The 26,859-nt window shown below is 34.1% G+C and overlaps 1 protein-coding gene and 1 non-coding gene across 4 annotated transcripts in view; both read left to right on the forward strand.

Moving 5' to 3' along the window:
* SLC9B1 (solute carrier family 9 member B1) overlaps positions 1-26,859 on the forward strand; it is a 68,545-nt gene that overhangs the window by 35,351 nt on the left and 6,335 nt on the right. For 2 of the 3 annotated variants that reach the window (XM_029942562.1, XM_029942574.1), the window contains 3 exons: positions 1,338-1,465; positions 21,615-21,802; positions 26,034-26,140. In XM_029942562.1, coding sequence (XP_029798422.1) covers positions 1,338-1,465; positions 21,615-21,802; positions 26,034-26,140 — 423 coding nt within the window. The remainder of the gene's footprint in view (positions 1-1,337; positions 1,466-21,614; positions 21,803-26,033; positions 26,141-26,859) is intronic. The other variant, XM_029942568.1, reaches the window with a different exon arrangement.
* LOC115303031 lies at positions 17,230-17,336 on the forward strand. Its single transcript, XR_003913780.1, has one exon. It is a non-coding gene; the product is annotated as a U6 spliceosomal RNA (small nuclear RNA).

A 26,859-nucleotide genomic window follows, 5' to 3' on the forward strand; every position in this document is an offset into this window, starting at 1 on the left:
GGATTTACTTTTCAGTTAATAGTAAACTTGTGGTGCCTGGGTGGCTCAGTTGGTTAAGTGTCCGACTCTTGATTTCGGTTCAGGTCATGATCTCATGGTTCATAGATTCAGCCTCACATCAGCACAGAGCCTGCTTGGGAGTCTCTCTCTCTCTCTCTCTCTCTCTCTCTCTCTCTCTCTCTCTCTCTCTCCTTCTCCCTCTCTCCCTCTCTCTCCCCCTCTCCCTCTCCCTCTCCCTCTTTCTCTGCCCCTATCCTGTTCTATCTCTCTCAAAAATAAATAAATAAACTTTAAAAACTAAATAAAGGGTAAGGTCCACTCCTAAAAGTTTTTACTTTTGTTTTTCAAAGAGATTAAGATTTTCAGTAATATTTTTGTTTAATCAGTTTTTTCTCCCACAGATGTATGTTCCTGAGTATCTTTGCATAATTATAAGAGCTAATCCTTTAAAATACTTCTTAAAAAATACAACCTAGGAATCATAAATTTATTTGTGTTTTAAAAAGGTGACTATTCATGAATAAATATAACAGCTACTCAAACATCAAATGTATGAGTTTAGTGGAAATATCTCAAGAGCATAAATAAAGACAGTGACAATTTTATTATATTGCCCAGTAGAAAATATGAACCACTGAGAAGATTTTAAAGTTCTCCTTTTTAGTGAATTATGCTGTTTTTAAGTGATTTTTCTCTTTTGGCACATTGATATTTTCTATTATAGTTATAAAATTAATCAAATAGATCATTTCTAAAAGTTAACTGATGGAAATAAACCTATAAGTTATACTTTCATTATACTGTTTATTTTTTAAATATTTTTAAATGTTTTTTTTAATTTATTTTTGAGAGACAGAGAGACAGTGCTTGCGAGGGAGGGTGAGAGAGAGAGGGAGACACAGAATCGGAAGCAGGCTCCAGGCTCTGAGCTAGCTGTCAGCACAGAGCCCGACCCAGGGCTTGAACCCATGAACTGTGAGATCATGCCCTGAGCCAAAGCTGGCCACTTAACCTACTGAGCCACCCAGGTGCCCCTCATACTCTTTATAAGAAAGATTAGGGAAGGTAGAAACAGTGATTTAATTACAGAGAAATGAATGTTTTGAAATAATTTATATACAACAGTGTTTTATAAAATGTGAAATAGTTTGTAAACCAATCTGTGATGATGCGTGAAATGAGCTGTATTAGTATTTCAAGCCCAGTGAGACAATCTGGAAGATTTAGCTTAATAAAAGCTAATTACTTAAAAAAAACCCTATATCTCAAAATTTACTTAAATAATTTTCTTGTTCCCCATTGTATGTTGTCTAATTGTAACTATTTTTATATTTCAGGCTTTGAAGCATTTGAAGAGAGTTTGTTTAAGATTGGCTATAGGTCCATGCCTCATAGAGGCATGTTCAACTGCTGTTATTTCCCACTTCTTTATGAATTTTCCCTGGCAATGGGGATTTCTTTTGGGGTAACTTTTTCTCATTTTCTCTATGAAAATATTCAGTTAATTATGCATGGTTTAAAATTGTCAAAATATTCAGAATATTATATAGATAAGCTTCTCATTAAAATTCTTTTCACGTTGGGGGCTCCTGGGTAGCTCAGTCAGTTTAAGCATCCAGCTCTTGATTTTGGTTCCAGTCATGATCGTACCGTCTCTGAGTTCAAGCCCCACATCGGGCTCCTTGCTAACAGTGTAGAGTCTCTTGGGATTCTCTCTCTGCCCTTTCCCACCTCATGTTCTCTCTTTCTCAAAATAAATGAACAAATAAACTTTTTTTAAAAAGCCATTTGGGGCACCTCAATGGCTCATTTGGTTAAGTGTCTGACTCTTGCTTTTGGCTCAGGTCATGATCTCATGGTCTGTGAGTTCGAGCCCCACATCAGACCCTCTGCTATTAGTACGGAGCCCACTTGGGATGCTCTGCCTCCCCCCTCTCTACCCCTCCCCTGCTCATGTGCTGTGTCTCTCGAAAATTGATAATCATTTAAAAAAACTCTTTTCACACTGGTGGAAAACCTTGGAAATTTGTTGGTCAGAAGCAGAGTCATATAGAGCCATATCCTAAATCTACCATATCCTTAGCAAACATGCATAGTCCCTACAAGTTTCATGCAAGATAATTCACTACATCACTTTATTACTTCTGTCCTATATGGTTATAGGACAGAAAAATAGAAAAATAGAAAAATAGAAAAAGGTATGAGCAGGCTCATATAAAAATACTCAAGCTCACAGATGTTTTAACCCATCCAGTGGCCTCTTCTTTATAAATTGTATGTATATATTATATACATGTATATGAGATTTTATATGTAGATATTATTAACAAAAATACTCTTTCCCTATATCCAGTGTCCCATCTATTTTTGCCCACTATCCATTTTCTCTTCATGTCCAAATTCCTCAAAACAATAGTCCATAATTACTCTCTCTAGATCATGAACCCCTTTTCATTCTTCAATACATTTACCTTTTGCCCCCACTCATCCATTCAAATGTGTAGTAAAGTTCAGCCATTGCATACTTACTGCCAAATCCAGTTGATTTTTAAAAATTAGTTTTTATTATAAAAGCAATACCTAAATGCACTTTACTTTTGAAAAATTAGAACCTTACAGATAAAAGTAAGAAGTCTTTTAACCATGCCTTCAAATCCTAGTGCCCATACGCTACCCAAAGTAACAACTTTTATGAGTTTTATGTTATCATTCTGGATCTTTAAAATTAACATTCCAGGCTTCTAAAGAATATATATATTCCTATACGTATGAAAGAATATATATATTTGTATACATGAAAGAATATATATATTCATATATACATATAAAAATACATGATATAATACTCTTTTTCCAGGCATTTATCTACTATATACATATATAAAATATAAATAATATCAAAGAGTATATCACTTTGTTTCCAATTTTCTTTTTTACTCAACAGTATTCTTGAAATTTATACACTTAGAAAAATGTAGTTCATTTGTTTAATTGTTGTATAGTGTTACATTGTATGACAATACCAGATTTTACTTACAGTGTTCCAACAAGTAGCATTTTATTTGTCTCACTTTGCATATATGTGAGTTCTTCTAGACTAGTTACCTAAGTTATATGCATTTTCAGTTTTGATTGGTACTATCAAAGTGCCTTCAACACATACGAAGTTGCCCTATCACCAGCAGAGTATGAAAATGACGGTTACTCTTTGAAATCCTTGCAAGTTCTTAGTATTATCAAACTTTCTGATATCTTCCAATCTGGTGAACAAAAATTGATTATTTCTTTGTTGGTTTAATATGCATCTGTGAGCTTGAGTATTTTTATATGAGCCCGCTCATACCTTTTTCTATTTTTCTGTTGAGTTATTCTTTTCTTTCTTACTGATTATATCAATACTTTGGTACAAATATTGCAAATATCTTGTCCTAGCATACCACTAGATATTTAACTTATGTTGGCTTTTTTTTAATCTAAAAAGGCTATTTTATTATTTCCAACAGATAGAAGAGCAAATACATAAAACCATTCCTTGACCTTAAAAATGAAAAAGGAAAACGAGGGCATGGGGAGGCAGAATATAACTGCTTTTGATATATGTAATGGGTTTTTTAATGTAATCAAGTTGATCAATACTTCTGTTTCTGTTTAATGCCTTTTCTATGTGTCATTCAAAAGGTCCTTTTTACTCTACGGTCATAAATATATTCTTCTATATATTATCCTTATTACTTTTAAGTGCATCTTAAAAATTTTTAAAACAGCTAGAGTTTATTGTGTGAGGATCTAGCTACATTCTTTTTCTATATCAATAGGTAGTTGCCTCAGCACCTTTTATGGAAAAGTTCTTTTTTTTCCCTATGATTTGAAATAATGATTTTGTCGTGTAACAAATCCCAGAGATTTGGGTTTTTTCAATAATTTTCTTAATGTTCATTTTTTTGAGAGAGAGAAAAGACAAGAGTGTGAGCTGAGGAGGGGCAGGGAGAGAGGGAGACACAGAATCCAAGCCAGGCTCCAGACTCTGAACTGTCAGCACAGAGCCTGACGCAGGGCTCAAACCCAAGAACTGTGAGATCATAACCTGAGCCGTTGTCAGACACTAAAAAGACTTAGCCACCCAGGTGGCCCTGAGATTTGTTTTTATGCTGTTTTCTTGTTTTCTCCCAATCCATTTTGTCTATTTCTATGTCATTATTACATAGTTTTAACTATCTTGCCTTTACTAAAACAGTATTTTCATGTTTACATTGACTTGGTTTTTCATTCTGAGCTCTTATTCTCCCAAATGAATTTTAGAGTCAGCTAGTCAAGTTCAATTTACAATCCTGAGAATATTTTAATTAGTATAGCAATGAATTAATAAATTAATTTGGAGGAGAGATGACACTTTTATAATATTGAGAGTTTTTATCCATAAATACAAGACATCTTTCCAATTATTTAGGTGTTATGTTAAGTTCTACAATGTTTATAATTTTTAGAGAGATCTAGTTCTATTTTCATAGTTTTGTTCTTAGGTGTTCTATGTTTTTATTGATGTTATTAATAGATTTTTCATAACATTTTCTAATTAGTTTTTGCAGATGTATACGAAAACTACTGATTTTTAAAAATACATTTTATTGAACATCTCAATGAGTTTTGACAAATTTATATACCCATATAGCCACCAGCACAACTGAGATGCCAAACATTTTCATTTATCCCCCCCAAAATTCTCTCAACCCCCCAGCCAATTTCACATGTGTCCCAGGCAACCCATAATCTATTTTTTGTCACAATAAATTAGATTTTTTAGAGTTTTAAACAAATGTGATTATATAGTATGTACTCTTTTATTTCTGGTTTCATATGGTCAGAAGTTGTTTTTGAGATGCATCCATATTATTCATTCTATTTTATTGCAGAATAGTTTTTCATTGTATGAAATATACCACCAACTTTATTCATTCACTTGTTGATGGATATTTAGATTGTTTCCAGTTCAGCTGTTACGAACAAAGCTGCTATGAACTTTTGCATTCAAGTCGTTGTGAAGACATTTGTTTTCACTTCTTAGAGAAATACCTAAGACATACAACAAGATATTGTTTATTTATTTTTAAAATGGGGGGCCTGGCTGACTCAGTCAGTAGAGCATGCTACTCTTGATCTCAGGGTGGTAAGTTTGAGCCCATGTTGGGTGTAAAAATTACTTAAAAATAAGTAAATAAATAAACAGTGCCCAAAAATTTCCAAAGTATTGTAATATTTTATATTCCCAGCAACAGTGTATACAATTCTAGACCATCCACATCCTCTCCAATACTTCATAATGTCTGTCTACTTAATTTTAGCATGTTTTTAGTGGATGGGTAGTGATATAAAGTTGTGGTTTTAGGCAAGGGAAACAGAAGCAAAAATAAACTATTAGGACCTCATCAAGATAAAAAAGCTTCTGCACAGCAAAGGAAATAATCAACAAAGCAAATGATATATCTGATAAAGAGTTGGTTTCCAAAATATATAAAGAACATATAAACATATAAACTCAACACCCAAAAAACAAATAATCCAGTTAAAATATGGACAGAAGACATGAAAGACATATTTCCAAAAATGGCTAAAAGACACATGAAAAGATGCTTAATATCACTTATCATCAGGGAAATACGAACCAAAACTACAGTGAGTTATCACCTCACACCCATCAGAATGGCTAAAATCAACAACACAAGAAACAATAGGTGTTGGCAAGGATGCAGAGAAAAAGAACCTTTGTGCATTGTTGGTGGGAATGAAAACTGGTGCAGCCACTGTGGAAAACAGTATGGGGCTTCCTCAAGAAGTTAAAAACAGAACTACCCTACAATCCAGCAATCTTACTACTGGATATTTACCCAAAGTACACATGAACACTAATTCAAAGAGATACATGCACCCCAATGTTTATAGCAGCATTATCAACAATTGCCAAATTATGGAAAGAGCCCAGGTGTGCATCGACTAATGATGTGGTATATATCTGTATGTACATGTATATACACATACATATGTGTGTATGTATGTGTGTGTATACACACACACACATGTATACAGTGGAATATTACTCAGCCATAAAGAAAGAATGAAATCTTCCCATTTGCAACGATGTGGATGGAGCTAGAGAGTATTAATGCTAACTGAAATAAGTCAGAGAACAACAAATCTCATATGATTTCACTCATGTGGAATTTAAGAAACAAAGCACACGAACATAGGGGTAAAAAAAGAGACAAACCATAAAACAGATTTTTAACTATAGATAATAAACTGAGGATTGATGAAGGGGGAGTAGGCAAGGGGATGTGTTAAGGAGGGCACTGGTAGAGATAGGCACAGACTGCTATATTATTTAAGTCATGAAACTACACCTGAAACTAACATTCACTGTATGTTAACTAACTGGAATTTTAATAAAAACTTGAGAAAAAAATAAAGTTATGGTTCTATAGTTTTTCATCAAACTTAGAATTTTTCAGCCACTATCTCTTAAATATTTCCCCCTTTCTTATTCTAGAACTATAATTACACATGTGTTAGACAGCTTGATATTATTATGTAGGTCTCTGATACTCTATTAACATTTTTTAGTCATGTTACTCTCTGTACTTCATTTTGGGTCTTTTTCCTCAGAATACTACTTTATTAGTTACTGTATACCTAAGTATATTGGACTCTGTATAAAAATACAAATTTCTTTATTCTTTAAATAGGCAGACATGTAATTACATAAGGTAACAGTATCTGATTTTATACCCATTTTATATAAACAGAGCACTATTTGTTCAAGAGAAATTGGCTTTTAATAGGTTACTACTAGAGTGCTTTATGTCTCTGTTAGGAAGTATATTTTGAGCATATTGCATTTTCTTTTTTGTACCTAATGGCTTTTCAGTGATGGTGCCATAGATGATTTGCTTTTTTGTACATATAATTTTGGGTTTCAAATGATGAATCATCAAAAAGCATTAAAAATTACCATTCTAAATCACCCCTCCACCACCACCACCCCCAAAAAATGAAGAGCATTACCCTGGACCTAACTCATGCTTTGCTCCGTGTCTATTGTTTCCGTATTTGCCCTTTTGTTTTCTTTTCATCATGGTAAGTGTATTCTTTAATCCCCATCACCTATTTCACCCATCCCACCTTCCCATCTCCCCTCTGCTAATCATCAGTTTGCTCTCTTTAGAGTCTGTTTCTTGGTTTGTCTCATTCTCTCTTCTTTGCTCATTTTTTGTTTCTTAAATTCCACATATGAGTGAAGTCATATGGTATTGTCTTTCACTGACTGAGTTATTTTGCTTAACACTATACTCTCTAGCTCTCTCCATGTTGTTGCAAATAGCAAGATTTCATTCTTTTTTTTAATGGCTGAACAATATTTCATTGTGTGTGTGTATATATATACATATATATGTATATGTATATATGTGTTATATATACATATCACATCTTTATCCTCTTGTCTACTGATGGACATTTGGGCTACTTATACATCATTTTGGATATATTCTATTGCTATGTCTTCAAGTTCATTGATCTTTTCTTCTGCAGTGTTTAACCTTACATCAATCCTATCCAGTGAATTTTTTTATAATTCAGATATTGCATTTCTTTGGTCATAAGCCATGTTACATTTCTTTCCAGCTTTATTGAGATAATGATTCACATATAATATTTTGTAAGTTTAAGGTATACATAACATGTTGATTTGATACACTAATATATTGCAAAATGATTACCAACATAGCAGTAGTCAACACCTCCATCTTGTCACATACTTACCTTTTTTTGAGTGTGTGATGAAAACTTTTAAGATCATCACTTTTAGCAACTTTCAAGTATATAATACAGTATTATTATCAACATGTTGTACATTAGATCCCCAAAACTTATTTATCTTATAATTGCAAGTTTATATTCTATTAACCAACATTTCTCCATTTCTCCCATGCACCAGACCTTAGTAACCATCATTTTAGTCTATTTCTGTAAGTTCAGCTTTTTTTAGATTCGACACATAAGTGAAATCATGCAGGATTTGTCTTTCTCTGTCTGATTTACTTCACTTAGCATAATGTCAAGGTCCACCCATGTTGTAAATGGCGGGATTTTCTTTCTTTCTCATGGCTGAATAATGGTCCACTGCATATATATCACACACATACACACATATATATATATACATACCACATCTTTATCCATGCATCCATTGACAGAAACTTAAGTCGTTTCCATCTGATACTGCATTTTTTATTTCCAAAAGTTCCATTTGGTTCTTTATTCTGTCTGCCACTTTTCCCTCCAATTATGTTCATGTTTTCATTTAGATTCTCAAGGAACATATTTATATGTTCCATATATAACATATTTATAACAATATTTAATCTACCATTTCCCTCCTTGCTGTCATTTGTGGATCTATATGTATTAACTCATTTTCCCCCTGTTGTAGGTCACATTCCTACCTCTTCATGTGTCTAGTGTTCAGATTCTGGATTGTGTAGGTTTTACATTGTTGAAATCTGGATTTTGTAATTTTTCTTTAGAGTATTAGATTTTGTCCCAGAAGGCAGCATTAAATTATTTATGAATTAGTTGATGCTTTCAAGTCTTGTTTTTAAGATCTTTTAGGGATTATCTATGGTAGCCTTACTGTAGGGCTTCTAATGTGTGCCCCTTCTGAGTCTCTACTGAATACCCTGTGTTTGATGAGGTATCTCCACTCTGGTTGGTGGGAACCCAAAGGTTTTCCCAGTCTTCTGTGAGCTCTAGAAATTTTTCATCTTACTGATCATCAGTAATCTTTCTTTATGAGTTGTACATGTCAAAATTTATAGGGTTTTAGTCCATGCCTGCACTCACTAATATTCAACCAAAGACACAGAGAACCTTCATGCCAATTTCTGGACATTTCTTTCTGTCTTTCCCTCCCTCAGGTACTCTCCTCTGAAAATTTTAGCTGCCGTGAGTTCCCTAACTCTTTTCTCCTCAACTCAGCAAATTTGTTGGGCTTTGTTTGGTTTCTCTCCACCACAGCCTTGAAATTACTCCCAAGCAGAAAACCTGGGCAATTGTGAGGTTTAATTCCTTTGTTTCCCTTTTCTCATTTGTAACAGCCTTGTACTGACTGTAGTCTAGTCCAATGTCTGAAAATAGTTATTTTTTTGTCTGATTCTCTAGGTGCTTTCAGAAGGATGGTAATTCCAGAAACTATATTCTTTTACAGCAATAAGCAGATGTCTTACTTCTGATTTTTAAAGGTTGATTTTATATGACTATCCTGAAGAATGTTCATATTGGTACTTTTAGTTCTTATGTGAACATCCTGTCTTCAAATAATTAAACTTCTGTCACTTCCTTTACCAGTGTTTATACTGCTATCTCTATTTTATTGTGTTCAATTGACTGTCCCATCAATGTGAATATTAGTAATGGAAAAAAAGATGTTTCTATTTTTAAAATAATTTTAATGAGAATTCTAATGCTTTGTCATTAATGTGATGTTTACTGTAGGGTGGTAGTAAATGCTCTTTATTAGGTTAAGGAAAGTTTCCTGAATCTTATTTGTCAAGAGGTTTTTAATTTAAAAAAATAGTATCATTTTTTCCCTTCAGTCTGATGTTATGAATTATACTGGCAGAGTTTCTTAATGCAGAAGAATTCGTACATTTACCTACTTGGTCATTTTTATTCTCTTAATAAACTGATATATTCAGTTTGCTCCTATTTAGGATCATAAATGAAACTGAACTGCAGTTTATTTTCTTATGCTATCTTTGCCTTATTTCTATTTATTCTACCCCCATCACTTTCCTATCTTTGCCTTATTTATGATCATGTTATTATTTTGCTATGATTGCCTCAAACCCCTTCATGTTAATATCTAGCATTTTAATGCAAGTTAAAGAGTAAATATAAATTTTCTTTTTTTATCTTGGTTTTTTTTCCTTTTAAAATAAAGATACGTATAGAAGTTACTAAGATATTTAAATATCCTTAATTTGTATTTGTTTGCAGCAACTTCTAGATTCATTTTTCCTCCTGTTTGAGGACTTTCACCAAAATTATTATTAACATGGGTCTTTGTGTGACAAATCTTTTGAAGATTTGTATGCTTCTGCCTTTGTATGCTTGTGAATATTTTCACAGTATTATAAAAACTTCATTTTTGAATGACTATTGGGCTGACTTTAAAATTTCCCAAATGGGGGCATCTGGCTGGCTTAGTTGGTAGAGCATGTGACTCTTGATCTTGGTGTCATGAGTTTAGGCCCCATGAGGGAAGGGGGAAAGAGAGCGAGGGAGAGTGAGCCCACAAATCAAGGGAGACTACTGAATACTGAAAACAAACCGTGGACTGAAGGGGAAGGGGGAGGGAGAGAGGGGGTGATGGTCATGGTGGGGGGCACTTGTGGGGAGAAGCACTGGGTGTTATATGGAAACCAATTTGACAATAAACTATTAAAAAATAAAAATAAATAATAAATAATCTTATAAATAAATAAATAAACGAACAGACAAGTAAATACTCATTATTGTTTTCCTTGAACTTTTAAAAACTGTTCTGTTTTTTCCTTGCATCTAACCTTGCTATTGAAAAGTCTGGTGTCAATCTAATTCTTATTCTCTTGTAGATAAACTTTCTCTCTAGAACTTTTTAGAATTTTCTATTTTTCATTTTCTTAAATATTACTATAAATTATTTAAATATAGCCTATTCTGTTTGCTGTGAACCTTTTATTTAATTTAAGATCATTTGTCTTTAATTAAGGGAAATTTATTTTCATTATTTTTTTGAGTATGCCATCTTCTCTAATTTCATATATTTATATTTATCATTTATATAATGCACATCTACTGCTATTCTTTTTTAAGTTTTTATTTTTAAGTAATTTCTACACTCAACATGCCCTTCTCACTCATTATAATCTTATCTATCTTGAATTCTACTTTGTCAGGTATTAATATTTCTCTTCCCACTTTGTTGTGGGTACCCTATTTGGAATGAATTTCTCCATCCTTAAATTGTTAAACTTTTTATTGAAGTCTAACTCACATATAGAAAAGTGTAAAGTACGAATGTATAGTTCCTTGAATAATTAAAAAGTGAGTATCCATGTAACCATCACCTAGGTAAAGAAGTATAGCACTGTCCATATACCGGAGTGTCCTTATGCTCTCTCCTAATCACCTCCCTCCATCCTCTCCACAGATAACCACTATACTAACTTCTGACACTGTAATTTAGTTTGCATGTAGTGGTACTTTATATAAATGAAACCATAGAGTGTATATTCTTTTGTGTGTACTCTTAATATTATATTTGAGATTGTGTGTGAACATAGTTCCCTTTCTTTTTTGCATAGTATATCATTGTATGAATATACTAGTTTATTTGTGCATTCTATTTTCAGTGTAAATTTGCACTGTTCCTAGTTAGGGTGGTTATTACTAATGCTCTTACAGTCTTGTAAATAATTCTTGGTACACAGTTTGGTTTTTTTTAAGTTTATTGATTTTTGAGAGACAGAGAGAGAGACAGCATGAGCAGAGGAGAGGAAGAGGGAGAGAGGGAGACGCAGAATCCAAAGCAGGCGCCAAGCTCTGAACTGTCAGCACAGAGCCTGATGCCAGGCTTGAACTCACGACCTGCGAGATCATGACCTGAGCTGAAGTCAGTTGCTTAACCAACTGAGCCACCCAGGAGCCCCTTGGTACACAGTTTTCTAAAGGTACTTAACTATAAGTTGAATCATTGGTTCATGGGGTAACCATATGTTTAAAACTTTGGATTATGTCAAAATATTTTTTCAGAATTCCTAATTTACATTTCTACTAGTAGTATATAAGAACTTCTTTTATTTCAAACCCCGCCAACACTTGGAATCATCAGTCTTTTTAATTTGAACCATTCATATAGGTATGTTGTGATAGCTCATTGGGATATTATTTCTATTTTCCTCATTTCTAATAAGGCTGAAGAATTCCTGTTAAGTTTATTTCCCATATTTCTAATGGGTTTTTGATTGTTATTTTTTATGATTTATTGGTAGGAGTTCTTAGTATATTCTGATACTAGTCTTGTGTTAAAGATGTTACAAATATCTTTTTTCATTCAGCAAGTACTGTTTTCTCTCTATTAATGGTAGAAATTCTACATTTAATGTAGCCCAATCTGCCTTTCTTTTTCTTCATTCTTAGTATTTTTTGTTTAAGATGTCATTCCATATTCAAAGTCATAAAGATATTCTCTATATTATTTTTTAGTAATTTTACTATTTTACCTTTTACATTTAAGTCCATAATCTACCTTAAATAAGGGTTTTTATGTTTAGTATGAGATACGGTCAAGTTTCTTCTTTCTCCCTACTTCTCTGCAGTCAGTTTAGGAATATCCAAATGACCTGGCACAATTGATTTTAAAAAAACCACTTCTTCCAGTCCCATTGCTCTCTAGTGCAACCTTTGTCATAAATAATTTGTCCAGATAAACATAGGTCTGTTTCTGGACTCTCTATTCTTAGCCAATGGTCTATTTGTCTATCTTCTGTGTTAATTACTACAGTTTTAGAATAAGTCTTTATATCTTGCAGAACAAAACTCTCATTTTTATGATGTCCAAACGTATCTTCACTATTCATAATGCTTTATATTTCCATACAAATTCAGAACCAGTCTGTCTATTTTTACCAAAAAATTCTGATTGGAATTACATTGTTTTATCAATTAAGAGATGACTGATACATTTATAATATTGAGTTATTTAATTCATGCTCATGGTCTTTCCTTCCATTTATTTAGGTGTTCTCTATTATTTCTTAATCAGGGGTTTTTATTTCCTACATAGAGGTCCTGTGTATATTTAATTAGATTTATTCATAGACATTTGATAGTTTTTAATGCAATTATAAATAATACTTTTACATTTTTAATATTATTTATTATTGGTATTTAGAAATATTATTTACTTTCCATATTGCTTTTGTCTCCAGCAACCTTGCTGTGCTCATCAATTCAAATTTATCTGTAGGCTGCCTTGTTTTTTCTACATGTACAGCTATGTCATCTGTGGATAATGACAGTTGCACTTCTTTCTTTCCAATAAGTATACCATTTATTTTTCTTTCTTTCTGGTACTTATTAGACTATTCAATATAATGGTGATTAGAAGTGGTGATAATAGGTATGTTTGTCTTGATCCTATATTTGTCATAAGTATTTTGTAACTACCCTTAATTAGATAATGAAGTTTCCCTCCATTAATAGTTCCCTAAGTTTTTATTGTATATGGGTATTAAATTTTATCAAATAAATTATTTTGCTTCATTAAAATAATGTGAATTGTTTCTTCATTCTATTCTGGTGAATTATGTTGATTAGTTTTCTAATGTAAACCAAATTTTCATCTATGAAATGGATTCAATTTATTCATCATACTTATAATTTTCAACTTTTATATACCATTTGTCTTAGGTGTATTTCTTACTAACAACTCAGAGCCAAATTTTTAAAATTCAATCAGAAAGGGTATGTTGTAACAGGTCCATCCAAATAATTCCTTGAAGGTGAATTTTGACTTAACCTTGCTCTTATTTCACTTTTTAAAATATTACACATTCCTGTGAGTCTTCCTCCTTTTTTACTTTTCCTACTTTTTGTTGGATTACCAGCATTTTCTTTGTTACACTTTTGTATATTCCTTTAATATTTAGAAATTACATACTCATTCTCCTAGTGATTACCTATAATTTTGGAATAAGTATACTAAAATTATAGCATGTTTTCACTTTCCTCCACTCCCTCATATATTTCCCCACCAGTTTATATAATCTAGAATTTTTGTCTAAGATTATTTTTAAGTTTTCTTTACAATGAGTACTTCTATAGACTTAGCAATGAATTTCAGTGCTCATCATTATTTCTCAAGATGATAATTATAGTAATTGTAGTAGTAGCAAACATTTATATAGTGCTTGTTATGTGTCGGGCACTTGGTGTAGTACTTGATAATTTATTTAATGTTCACAAAGTCCTGTGAAATAGGTATTATTATTCCCCCTCTTTTTTTTCCATACAAACTGAGACAAAGAGATGGTTTATACATGGTTTTCCTAATATCAGATGACTAGATAGATTGATCCAGAACTTTGGCTATGCCTAGATAATTTATTTTTTAAGCAGCTTTTCTAAATGTTTGTTTCCACAAGCAGAGGAAAGGCGAGAGAGAGAGAGAATTGCAAGCAGGCTTCGTACTATCAGGCCAGAGCCTGATGCAAGGCTACATCCCATGAACCATGAGTTCATGACCTGAGCCAAAAACAAGAATGAGACATTCAACTGACTGAGCCACTTCAGGTTTATCCCCCCTTTTTTATTGCGTCTTTTGTTTTTTTGAGCCTTTATTCTTAATGTCTACACTATGCTGCTGATACTCTTTTTATTTTAAACTTCTTTATTTTGTACAAAATATTTTTCCTGATGAGCTGATCTTCTAGTTCTTTTAAAACTAATCAGTGGGTGATAAATCCACTGAATCCTGGCATGTCTGAAAATAACTTCTGTATGACTCAGTGTTGAATTTTAGATTCAAAATTATTTTCCCTCAGTACTTTAAGGATATCAGTGTTATCTCTTTGTATTTGTTTTGCCCATGAGGAATTTCTTATTGAGCTAATTATTAATTTCTAGGTAATCTAATCCAATCTAATCCAATCCTTTTTTTTCTTTGGAAGCTTGGTTTTCTGAATTTTTCCAATTAAAAACTTCTTGCTATACAAAGTACATTCCTTGGACAGCAACATTAGTATAACTAAAAGCATGTTAGAAATGCAGAATCCTGGGCCTCATCCAAGCCTTTTGAAATAGAATCTGCATTTTCATGAGATTGTCATGTTATTTGTTTTCATATTAAAATTTGTAAAGAACAGTCTCAGATCTTTTTCCTTAGGGAATTTTTTCAAACATGTACAAGAGTAGAGAGAATAATAACAAAATAGAAAACACCCAAATATCCTTAATTTAAACTTAACAGCCCCTAATGAATCCTAAACTAAATTACATTCATGATGGTATTTCACCCATATATCCTCCAGAATGCATTTCTAAAAGTTAACAGCATTTTTCTAACTAAATTAACAACAATTCCTTAATATAATCAGATAAGTCTTTTTAAAATGTTCTATTCAATATTTGGTGTGATTTTTCAATCAGAAGATTATCTAATTTTTTTCCAGGTCTTGATTGTATCTTTTATCTTTCCTCAGTTCTCTTGTATTATGTCCTTTTGCAATTCCCTCCTCCATACCTATTAAGTTTTCTTTATACTTTTATGTGCTTACCTTTTTGCAATACACACTGGAAAATTTTTCTCTGCACAGTTCTCTAGCTTATTAAGTCACTCTTTAGCTATGTTTATAACATCTATGTTTTCTTTAATTTGGAGAATTTATTGTTAATTTCTAGGAACTATCATTAAAATCTTACGGATAGATTCAGTATATTTTCATGATTTAGAGGATATTTATAGTTATTCTGACATCATGTTTTGGTTGCTTGCTTCCTTCCTAGTATTTCTCTTTTCTCAGGTATAATTTTTTTTTCCACAAAATGAACATGGTTCTTCAATTCAAAGTGATAGATATCTCCTAATATTTTGTAATACTTTAACGGGGGCTCATTTTTGTATTTTAAATTTCCTTTAACTTGTTATTGCTTTATCTATTGGCTTTTGCCTTTTTGCAGGGAATAGCCGAATCATGTTACCAAACAAGGTGTCTAGAAGCTCAGGCTGAGATTAAGATTCTTATGCGTAATGTATTAAGGGAGGTCTCAGTTGAAACTTCTGAGTGAAGGAAGCCAGATAGACTATGGAGTATATCAATGGTTCTCAAACTTTGCTATGCATTAAAATTACCTTGGGAGATTTTGAAAATCCCAACAATCAGAAGGGTAATGTCAGCAAGGTGGCAGAATAGGAAGCCTCAGGCTCTCCTTCTCCCACAACACTGACTTAAAAACATAAAAACCAAATTACCTTTGCGAGAACTCCAGAAGCCACTTGAGAGGTTACAGCATCCCCTCCAAGTGCAAGGTCAAGAAGAAACACACTGGAGCAGTTAAGACATTTCATTATATTTACCCACCACACCTCATCCCCTCCCTGCACAGCAGAGGCAATTGAGAAAGCTCCCAACCCCTGACTTACCCATTAGGAAGGAAAGGAAAAAGCTGGAGCATGTGTCTACATTCTGGCATTTTGAGTCAAGGGACTGGTTTCTGTCTCACCCAACTCAGAGTGCTGGCAGAAAAAGTGGCACCCTTTGGATACATGAGGTACATTGAAAACAAAGATGAGTCCTGTGGGTTTCTATAGCTCCAGAGATATTGCAATACTTCAGACAGACATTAGGGGTGCTCTGGAGTAGAAAAAGGCAAAAGTTTTCAGCTGGAGGTAATATACCCAACCCTGAGAAGATGCATCCCAGAAATGTTTGAGAGACTTCCAGAATCTCTAGCTGAGCTGATTAGTGAAGAACTTTCTTTAGTGAAAACAGTTCATGAAGACAGGAAGAAGTGGCTCTTTTTTCAAATATCTAAATCATGGCTCCATCAAAGGAATAAAATAAAACTAAAGAAGTCAACCCTAAACAAATGGAAATGTATGAATCACCCAACAAATAATTCAAAATAACCATCATAAAGATGCTTAGTGAGTTAAAAGAGAACACAGAAAATCCAAAATAAATCGGGTAAATAAGGCATAAACAAAATGAGAATACCAACAAAGATGTAGAATCTGTAAAAAGCAAAAAAAAAATTCTGGAGCTGTAGAATACAATAACTAAGCTGAAAATTTTACTAGAGAGGATCAAAATCATACTGTATCAAGCTGAAGAAAGAACCTGTGAACTGGTCAGAGAAGCAAAAAGCAAAGACAAGTGAAAAGATCCTAAGAGATTTAAGGGATAGTACTAAATAGACTAATCTCCACATTATGAGAGCTCCAGGAGGAGAAGAGAGAGAGAATTGTTCAGAAAACCTATTTAAAGAAATAATTGCCAAAACTTCCAAATTTGAAGAAGAAAGTGCTCGCTTTGGCAGCACATATACCAAATTTGAAGAAGAAAATAGATATATAAATAGATACATAAATTCAAGAAGCTCAAAGAAATTCCACTAGAATAAGATTAAAGAACCCCAGTGCTCGCTTCGGCAGCACATATACTAAAATTGGAACGATACAGAGAAGATTAGCACGGCCCCTGCACAAGGATGACACGCAAATTCGTGAAGCGTTCCATATTTTTAAAACAGGAGAGACCTAATGGAGAGCCAGGGGGAGCGGAGGAGGGAGAGAGAGTTGGGGAGAGAGAGGGATGCAAAACTTGAGAGACTATTGAATGCTGAGAATGAACTGAGGGTTGAAGGGGAAGGGGGAGGGGGGAAAAGAGGTGGTGGTGATGGAGGAGGGCACTTGTGGGGAAGAGCACTGGGTGTTGTATGGAAAACAATTTGACAATAAAATATTATGGGGGAAAAATTTAAAAAAGAAAAAAAAAAGATTAAAAGAACCCCACACTGAGACACATACTCAAGCTGTCAAAAAATACAGAAAGAGGGGGGGAAAAAGAGTATCCTAAAGCATCAAGAGAAAAGCAAGGTCGCCATAAAATGGGATTTCTCAGCAGAAACCTTTTATACCAGAAGAGAATGAGAGGATATATTCAAAATGCTAAAAGAAAAAAAACCTGTCAACCAAGAACACTATATCCAGCAAACCACACGTAAAACTTTTACAGCATTAAATTTGGCAATCATTTCTTGAATATAACACTAAAAGCACAGGCAACAAATATGAAAATAGAACTTCAGCACAGCAAAGGGAACAAAGTGGAAAGATTACACAGAATGAGAGAAAATAATTGCAAACTACATGTGAAAAGGTCAATATTCAGAATAAATAAACTACTTCTACAACTCAGCAATTTAAAAAAATGGATATATAGTGGGCAATGAACTTGAATAGAAATTTCTCCAAAGAAAATATACAAATAGCCAACAAGCATATGAAAGTACTCAATATCTGTAGTCATTAGAGAAATGCAAATCAAAACCACAATGAGACATAAGTTCACACCTATTAAGATGGTTGTTATCAAAAAACAAAAACAAAATAGGGACACCTGGCTCAGTCAGAAGAGCATACAACCCTTGATCTTGTTGATGTAAGTTCAAACCCCATAATGGATGTAGAGATTACTTAAAATCTTAAAAAAAACAAAATAGAAAATAACACAAAATAAAGGTTGACACAAATGTGGAAAAATAAGAATCATTGTGCTCTGTTGTTGGAAATATAAAACAAGCAGCTGCTATGGAAATAGGTTGGAAGTTCCTTAAAAAAACAAAAATAGAATTACCATATAATCCAGTAATCCCACTTTTGGGTATATATACAAAATAATTGAAAGCAAGATCTTAAAAGAGATATTTGCACATCCAAGCTTATTGGAACATTATTCACAATAGTCAAGAAGTGGAAGCAGCCCACATTGACAGATGAATGGATAAAGAAAATGTGGTATATACCTAAAATGGAATATTATTTACCTGTAAAATATAGATAGAAATCCCATCACATTCTACAACTTAGATGAAGCTTGAGGACATTATGTTGAGATAAATAAGCCAGGAAAAAATGCTGCATGATTCCATTGATATATCTAGAGTGGTCAAAATCCTGGTAACAGATAGTAGACTGATGGTTGCCAGGGGCTTGGGTGAAGGAGAAAGGAGGGGGAGTTATTCGATGGATAATGAGTTTTAGTTTTGTAAGACAAAAAAGTTCTGGAGATCCATTATACAACAACGTGAGTATAGTTAACACTACTGAACTGTGCCTTAAAAATAGTTGAGAGTAAATTTTATGTGTTTCTTGCCACAATTTAAAATAATTTTTTTTTAATTCTAGTACTTGGGTCAAAGACTGATCTTAGATCAGTATTTCTTAGAATGGGATCCAGACAGGGGCACCTGCGTGGCTCAGTCAGTTAATTGTTCACCTCTTGATTTTGGCTCAGGTCATGATATCATGGTTCATGGAATCGAGCCCCACATCAAGCACCTCATCAGGTTTGTGCTGACAGCATGAAGTCTCTCTCTCCTCTTTCACTGCCCCTCACCCTGCTCACATGTTGCACTCTCTGTCTCCCTCTCTCAAAAGAAAGAAAGAAAGAAAAAAAAAAGAATGGGAGCCAGGCATCAGTGTTTTAAAAAGTACCCAAGTACATGGTAGTCAACCTCTAAGATCATTCCCAGTGGTCACTGCTATCTAGTATTTTACACCTTTGTGTAATACCCTTTTCTTCTTTTTTTTAAATTTATTTTAGAGAGGATAGAGTGTGAGCAGGGGAGGGGCAGAGAGAGAGAGAGAGAGAGGGAGGGAGACACAGATCCAAAACAGGCTCCAGGCTCTGAGCTGTCAGCACAGAGCCCAACATGGGGCTCAAACTCATGAATGGTGAGATCATAACTTGAGCCAAAGTCCGATGCTTAACCAACTGAACCACCAGATGGCCCTGTAATACCTTCTTCTTGAATATGGGGTGGACTTACCTGACTTGTTTCTAATGTACAAAATACAACGGAAGTGGTAGGATGTCAATTCTAAAATTAGGTCATGAGAAGACCATGCCTTCTATTTTTCGTGTTCTCTCTTCCATTCTCTTTGATTGCTTATCTTAGGGAAGCCAGCTGCCATATTGTGAGTAGCCTGTTGAGAAGCCCCAATAACAAAAGATTGAAAGCCTGCCAATAGCCATGTGAATGAAATTGGAAGTAGATCTTCTCCTACACACTTCATGAAGACCTTGATGCAGAGGCATCCAACTAAGCCACACTCAGATTCCTGACCCACAGAAGTTGTGTGATATAAATGTTTGTTGTTTTAAGCTATGAAATTGAGGGATAATTTGGTAAGCAGCTACAGATAGATAATATACCAGGTGATTCAAATGTGCAGTAAAGTTCAGAAACAACTGAACTAGGCAAATAAGTGTTTTCAGAGAATTCTAGGCCTTCTCAATCAGAAAGACTGTACAGTCAGGAGCAAAGGTGCTAAATTGTCAGGCCCTCACATCAGTCAGTGACGGACAGGAGCTGTCTGGAAGAAGGAGTGGGAGGACCACCTCCTTAGCATCCCCACGTAAGCTCTTCTAAGCAGGGTAAGGCTGCTAGAAAGCTGCAGGTGTTGGGGGTTAGCAGCCAGGAGCAGCAGCTGAGGGATGTGTGCACTGGCCTGGTAAACAGGTTCTGCTGGAGCACCAAGAACATCTCTGCACAAGGTATATGCTTCAGTCTTTATAAAGTGAATGTGGAAGAGATGAGGCAAAGTACTGAATGGGATATATCAACAAAGACATTCTGAGCAGGAGTTTCCCCAGTCCTCATGCATGTTATCATCCCCCCAGGAATTTTCTCATTTTCCTTTGTAATTTAGGTGCCATGTTTATTGTTCTTTCTTTGGGGCAGACATCTCTGTTCTTTATTTACTTGTTCAGGAGTTAGAGTTAGAAATAGGATAGAGTACATTTGTCTGGCCATTCTTTTTTTTTTTAATGTTTTTTTTTAAATTTATTTTTGATACAGAGAGAGACAGAGCATGAGAGGAGGAGGGGAAGAGAGAGAGAAGGAGACATAGAACCAGAAACAGGCTCCAGGCTCTGAGCTAGCTGTCAGCCCAGAGCCTGATGCGGGGCTCGAACCCACGAATGTGAGATCTGACCTGAGCCGAAGTCGGAGGCTTAACCGACTGAGCCACCCAGGCACCCCTGTCTGGCCATTCTTACAGTGGTATTCCAAATAATCACCCATTGGATTTCTTCAGAGATCCCTGCTGCTCCTAGCATCTGCCATTTCTAGGCTTGGAGCATTTTTAGAAGCATACCATATTGGGGCATTTGGGGGAGCTCAGTCGGTTAAGCCTCCAACTTCAGCTCAGGCCACGATCTCACAGTTTGTGAGTTTGAGCCCTGTGTCTGGCTCTGGCTGACAACTCAGAGCCTGGAGCCTGCTTCAGATTCTGTGTTTCCCTCTCTCTGCCCCTCCCCTGCTTGTGCTCTGTCTCTGTCTCTCAAAAATAAATATTAAAATAAATTTTAGAAATATACCATATCTTCTGTAGCAATGTTTACTCGCACACACTTGGCTCAGGATTTCCTTCTTCAATCTTAAACTGGCTTTTATCTTTCTGGCCTATACTTGGTTTCTTGTCCATTGAGGATTCTCCCCCATTTTTTTTCTTTCTAGTTAGGTTATGAGTTTTCTATTATTTTTATGTCTTCATCTTAAAGGATTTAGGAATGAAGGTAGAGGCAATTTGTGTCTAAACCAACATCTTGAATGAAATCTCTATAAACTTTTAGCCAGTACTAAAAAAAATTTACCACTACTAAATGACATTGACTCAAATGCAGAATTTTTACTTTTGAAGTTATTGTAAATTTGTAAAGGCTAATATATTTGTTATAAAATTTAATATAAAACACTGTTGTATTAAAATGATGTTTTAAAATTGGTGTTCAAAGTCTTTCTATTAGTTTTGTAGTAGGCGCTGTCTCTCCTGCTGTTGTTGTCCCTTCCATGCTACTTTTGCAAGAAAATGGATATGGTATTAAGAAAGGCATTCCAACCTTACTAATAGCTGCTAGCAGTTTGGATGACATCATAGCAATCACTGGATTCAGTACGTGCTTGAGCATAGCCTTCACCTCAGGTAAACAAAATACAACCACTGCCACAACATTCACTGCCTTTTCTGGTTCTTTTAAACAAGATTTCTGGCTTTACTTCCTTATTAACGTTTATTTATTGTTACCCGTATCATCTTTTTGTTCTTCATAGAAATCTCATTCTAGAGCAGGGAAGAAACTTCAATGGAATGAGAAACCACTATTTAACACAAATGGTTTTATTTAAATAACCATAGATTTAAATTAATCTGATAACCCATATTATCATTTTACTGTTCATGTTGCTTTGGAATTCTATCAGTTTTCAATAGAAAATTTCAAACAGCAATATTATGAGTACTGCTAATATATTTAATTTCTTTCTCAAATGTGCCTTTTGGGCCATCATTATAAATAACTGGTTGCTCTATTATCAAGACATCTTAAATACATAAAGTATGGACAGCAGTGAGCCTTTCTGGTAGTGGTGGGACAAGATCTGCAGCAATTCTGAATCCCAAGGGAATATTTGATCTTGAATGTCACCCTGCAGAAATTGTGAAAGTAAATGTTTCCACATTTAGTAATGCTTTAGTATTGGCAATGTTTTAAATTGAGTCTTCTGTTTTATTTGGGCACCAAATTATTTTTTAAGTTGAAAAATAATATGTATAGTTTATCTTAAAATCAAGGCATAGATAAATAAGAAAGAAAGAAAGGAAAAGATAAAAAATAAACTCTGCAACATTCCCCCAGGAATAATAACTCTTTTTTAAAATTAATTTATTTAAATTCAAGTTAGTTAACACACAGTGTAGTATTGGTTTCAGGAGGAGAACCTAGAGATTCATCACTTACATATAACACCCAGTGCTCATCCCAACAAGTGCCCTCCTTAATGCCCATTGCCCATTTAGTCCATACCCCCACCCACTTTCCCTCCAGCAACCCTGTTTGTTCTCTGTATTTAAGAGTCTCTTATGGTTTGCCTCCCTCTGTTTTTCTCTTATTTTTCCTTCCTTTCCCCTATGTTCATCTGTTATGTTTACCAAATTCTACAAAAGAGTAAAATCATATGATATTTGTCTTTCTCTGACTCACAATAACTAACTCTTTTTATATAAATCCACCTAGACTTCTCTTTCTCCCTTTTTCTCTTTCTCTCTCTGTCTTCCTTCCCAATATTCTTATAAAATTATAAGAATTGGCCATACTTTCTTATAACCTGAGTTGTTTTACACTTCACTGAATTTCACTGACTTGTTTCTTTTCAATAAACATATTTCCATGACCTTTTTAATGATTGTATAGTTTTCTTTTGGCTGTATCATACTTACTTAACCTGTTGAAAATTGAAGTTGACTCCAATATTCACTGTTAAAATAATGCATGGTTGAATGTCTTATAGTTAAATAGTTGTGTCTAATCTTAATATTTTCATAATCTCAAAAGAGGAATTGTTGAGATAAAAGTAAATATAGTTATAAGCTTTTTGAGATATATTACCACAATGTTATGTCCTACCAGGGTATAAAACCTTGCCACTTTCTCTTCACTGTTCTTCAGAACTAGGTGTTACTAGTATTTTATACCTTTGTTAATTTTATAGGTGAAAAGCAAGACTTCTTTAAATAAAGTACTTTGAATACTGGTGATATTTAAAAATATTCAAGTTTATTGGCCATGGGCATCTTGGAATGTTTTATAAATTGCTTTTTTTGAATTCCTTTACTTTCATCTTACAGGTGTGTTTATCTTTTGTTCTTTTTGATTTGTCAAGATTCTGCATAAAATTAGGAATGATAACATTTTGCTTTATATTCTATAGTTATCCACATTTGTAATTTTACTTTTAACCTTTATCCTTTTTTTCTTTTTGCAATTCAGAATTTAAAACTTGTTATTGTCAAATCTGGCAATCTTCCTTCATGAGTAGTATCAGTAATTCTTTCAAAAAATATTTTTTATGCTCCTCTTCCATTGTGCCAACAACTGTGCCAAACATTGAGGTTAAGCAGTGAATGACAATATTAGTTTTTGTTGAGTAATTGCTTGATACTTGCTCCAAGCTCCATAGATATTTTCACTCATTTAATAGTCACAATGGTACAATGTCATTTCAGAGAATAGGAAACCAAGGAACAGAAGTTAAGTAACTTGCTCAAAGTCACAGACCCAAAACTGGGAAACCAAGATGCAACCCCATACCCACACTTTTAAGTGCTATTCTATACTGTTTGACACAGCGGAGAAGCCCACGTGGCCCATGTTCTCAAGGAGTTTGTGTTAAACAAATAATTACAAAATGTGATAAGTAGTGCATTGTGTGGGGTGCTATGCAACATGCTATAGGAGATCACACCTAATTTGAGGACAGAAAAAGTGAAAGACCAAGCAGTTCGAAAATCTTCTCTTGATTCACGGTAGTATAAACTATTACTTAAAATGTTAAGGAATTTTAGAGTTTTTTTTAATGTTAGATCTTTAATACATCTGTATTTTGGAATATGGTAGATATGGAAATCTAATCTTATTAAGTCTGGGTCAGTTGGCCTTTTTATCATTATATAATGTTCTTCTTTATCTCTTGTGACTTACTCATATTTGACTTAAATTCTATTTTGTCTGATATAAGTATAAACACCCTGCTGTCTTTTGGTTACCATTTGCATGGAATATCTTTTTCCATCCTTATAGTTATAAAAACTCAAAGTGGTAATTTCAATCACATATGAAAATTCTCATCCACTATATCTCACCCTCTTCACTTTGTTATCCACATCACAAATTAAATCTTTTTATGTTGTACATCCATTAACAGTCTTATATTTATGTCTTTATCTTAAATTCTACAACAAAACTGAAAATTATTTACTCACCACATCACAGTATTACAGGATTCTGAAATCATCTATGGTATTCACCTTTACCAAAGATTTATATTTGTGCTTTTGTGTTGATAACATCCTTTTACTCCCACTTTATGGATTCCCTTTAACATTTCTTGTAAGGCAGGTGTAGTGGTGATGAACCAGTTCTTGTTTATCTAAGTCTTAATTTTTTTTTCATTTTGAAAGATAATTTTGTAGAATAATATTCTTTTTAAAAAATTTTTAATGTTTATTTTTGAGAGAGAAAGAGATAGACTTGAGCAAGGGAGGGGCAGAGAAAGAGGGAGACACGGAATCTGAAGCAGGCTCCAGGCTCTGAGTTGTCAGCACAGAGTCTGATGTGGGGCTCGAACCCACAGACTGTGAGATCATGACCTGAGCCCAAGTTGGACACTCGACCAACTGAGCCACCCAGGTGCCCCTAGAATAATATTCTTGATTGGCATTTTTTTTTCCCTTTCAGCACATTGAATTTATCATCCCACCTCCGTCTGGTCTCTTTAAGGTTTCCATTCTGAAATCGTCTGATAATCTTCTAGGCGCTTCCTTGTACATAATGAGTCACTTTTCTCTTACTTCTCTTACTTTCTCTCTAATTGGTTTGTGGAGTTCTATTAAGGCTTTTGGACTGTATATTGTTGTTAAATTGATCCCTCTGTGAGGGATCAAGGTTCTGGGGCTTCCCAATCTACCATCTTGCTGTTAGCGCCCAGTATTTCTATTACTTTTTACTAAAGAAAATATCTAAAAAATATGTATACGTATATAAATATACACATATTACCTTATTGAGCTAAATACACATAGAATAACACCTTTTTTGTGACACAGGATCTTTTTTTAAAACTTATTACTCTAAACTACAGACATGGGTACATAAAATATTTTAGAAACTCAACTGACTCCTGACCTGAATATTCCTAGGAATGACTCTGTAATAAATTTTTTTCTTCTGTTGTTAAATTTTTCTTTTCATTTTTAAGTCTATTGTTTCTTTGTCATAACAGTATTTTGGAGAAGAAACATTACCAGAACATGTGCTAGGTGCCAGAGGGGTTCCTTTGTCCATTTCTGTCCATTCTTCCACTTCACCTGGTCTTTCAGGTTGTATGTATAGGTGAGCCACGTTATGGCTTATTACTTCTTTGTTCTCCAGCCTATATTTTCAGTGAGTATTTCTGAATTGTGTGTATTTATTAAATTATTTGAGAATACATACTTACTTTATCAAATAGATCATATATTTTCAAGTATGTGAATGTTAAAGGTCCATTTTTATATATTTGTTCTAGAAAATATGTTCCTTTCTTTATGAAACCACCTAGATTTGATCCTCTGATATGTTAGGTATGTGAAATGTTTCCTTTATTGTGTGCCCTTACAGGTGGTATACTTAAAAATGTCCTAGCCTCTTTTCGGGACATACTTATTGGTGTGCTGGCAGGAGCTATTTTGGGAATTTTTGTTCGATATTTTCCAAGTGAAGATCAGGTAAATAAAAAGTTTATTTTGGGGACGCCTGGGTGGCTCAGTTGGTTAAGCTGCTGACTTTGGCTCAGGTCATGATCTGACAGTCTGTGGGTTTGAGCCCAGCATCTGGCTCTGTGCTGACAGCTCAGAACCTAGATCCTGCTTCAGATTCTGTGTCTCCCTCTCTCTGTGCCTGTCCCCCACCTCACTCTCTCTCTCAAAATAAAAACATAAGAAAAAAATTATTTTAATGTTTATTTTTTCAGAAGTATACTGTTAGACATTTCTTTTAAAAATTTGAACTTTTGGAAGAGCCATAAACTATTAAATTGTAATATTTAATTCTCCTTCGCCCAAAATAGCCTCCAATGCCTACTCTCTGCTTAAAATGGAGCACAGCTATGATTGGTACAGGTCAAGGATTTTGACCAGAGTCTCTGCTTCCTAATTTGGCAAATAAGAATATCAGAAAAGTGTACTTAACCCAGAGTACCTTTTCCATTCCACCCGACCCCATTGAATTGCCTGTTGAGCCTTGACAATTTTCCATAATCATGTCTCCAATTTTCCACTGAATATTTTTGGGGAAATAGATTGCCATTTATCTCTGCATGTTTTCTGACTTAAATTCACTCCCACTTCCTTTGGCTAAGGCAACACTATTAAGCTCAACCCTTTCCTCCCCCAAAGGATATGCCATTACTCTTGTATTTCTGTAACTTCCATCTTAATTTCCCCAT

This window comes from Suricata suricatta, chromosome 1 (genome assembly GCF_006229205.1).
Source record: "Suricata suricatta isolate VVHF042 chromosome 1, meerkat_22Aug2017_6uvM2_HiC, whole genome shotgun sequence".
In the NCBI taxonomy this organism is placed as follows: domain Eukaryota; kingdom Metazoa; phylum Chordata; class Mammalia; order Carnivora; family Herpestidae; genus Suricata; species Suricata suricatta.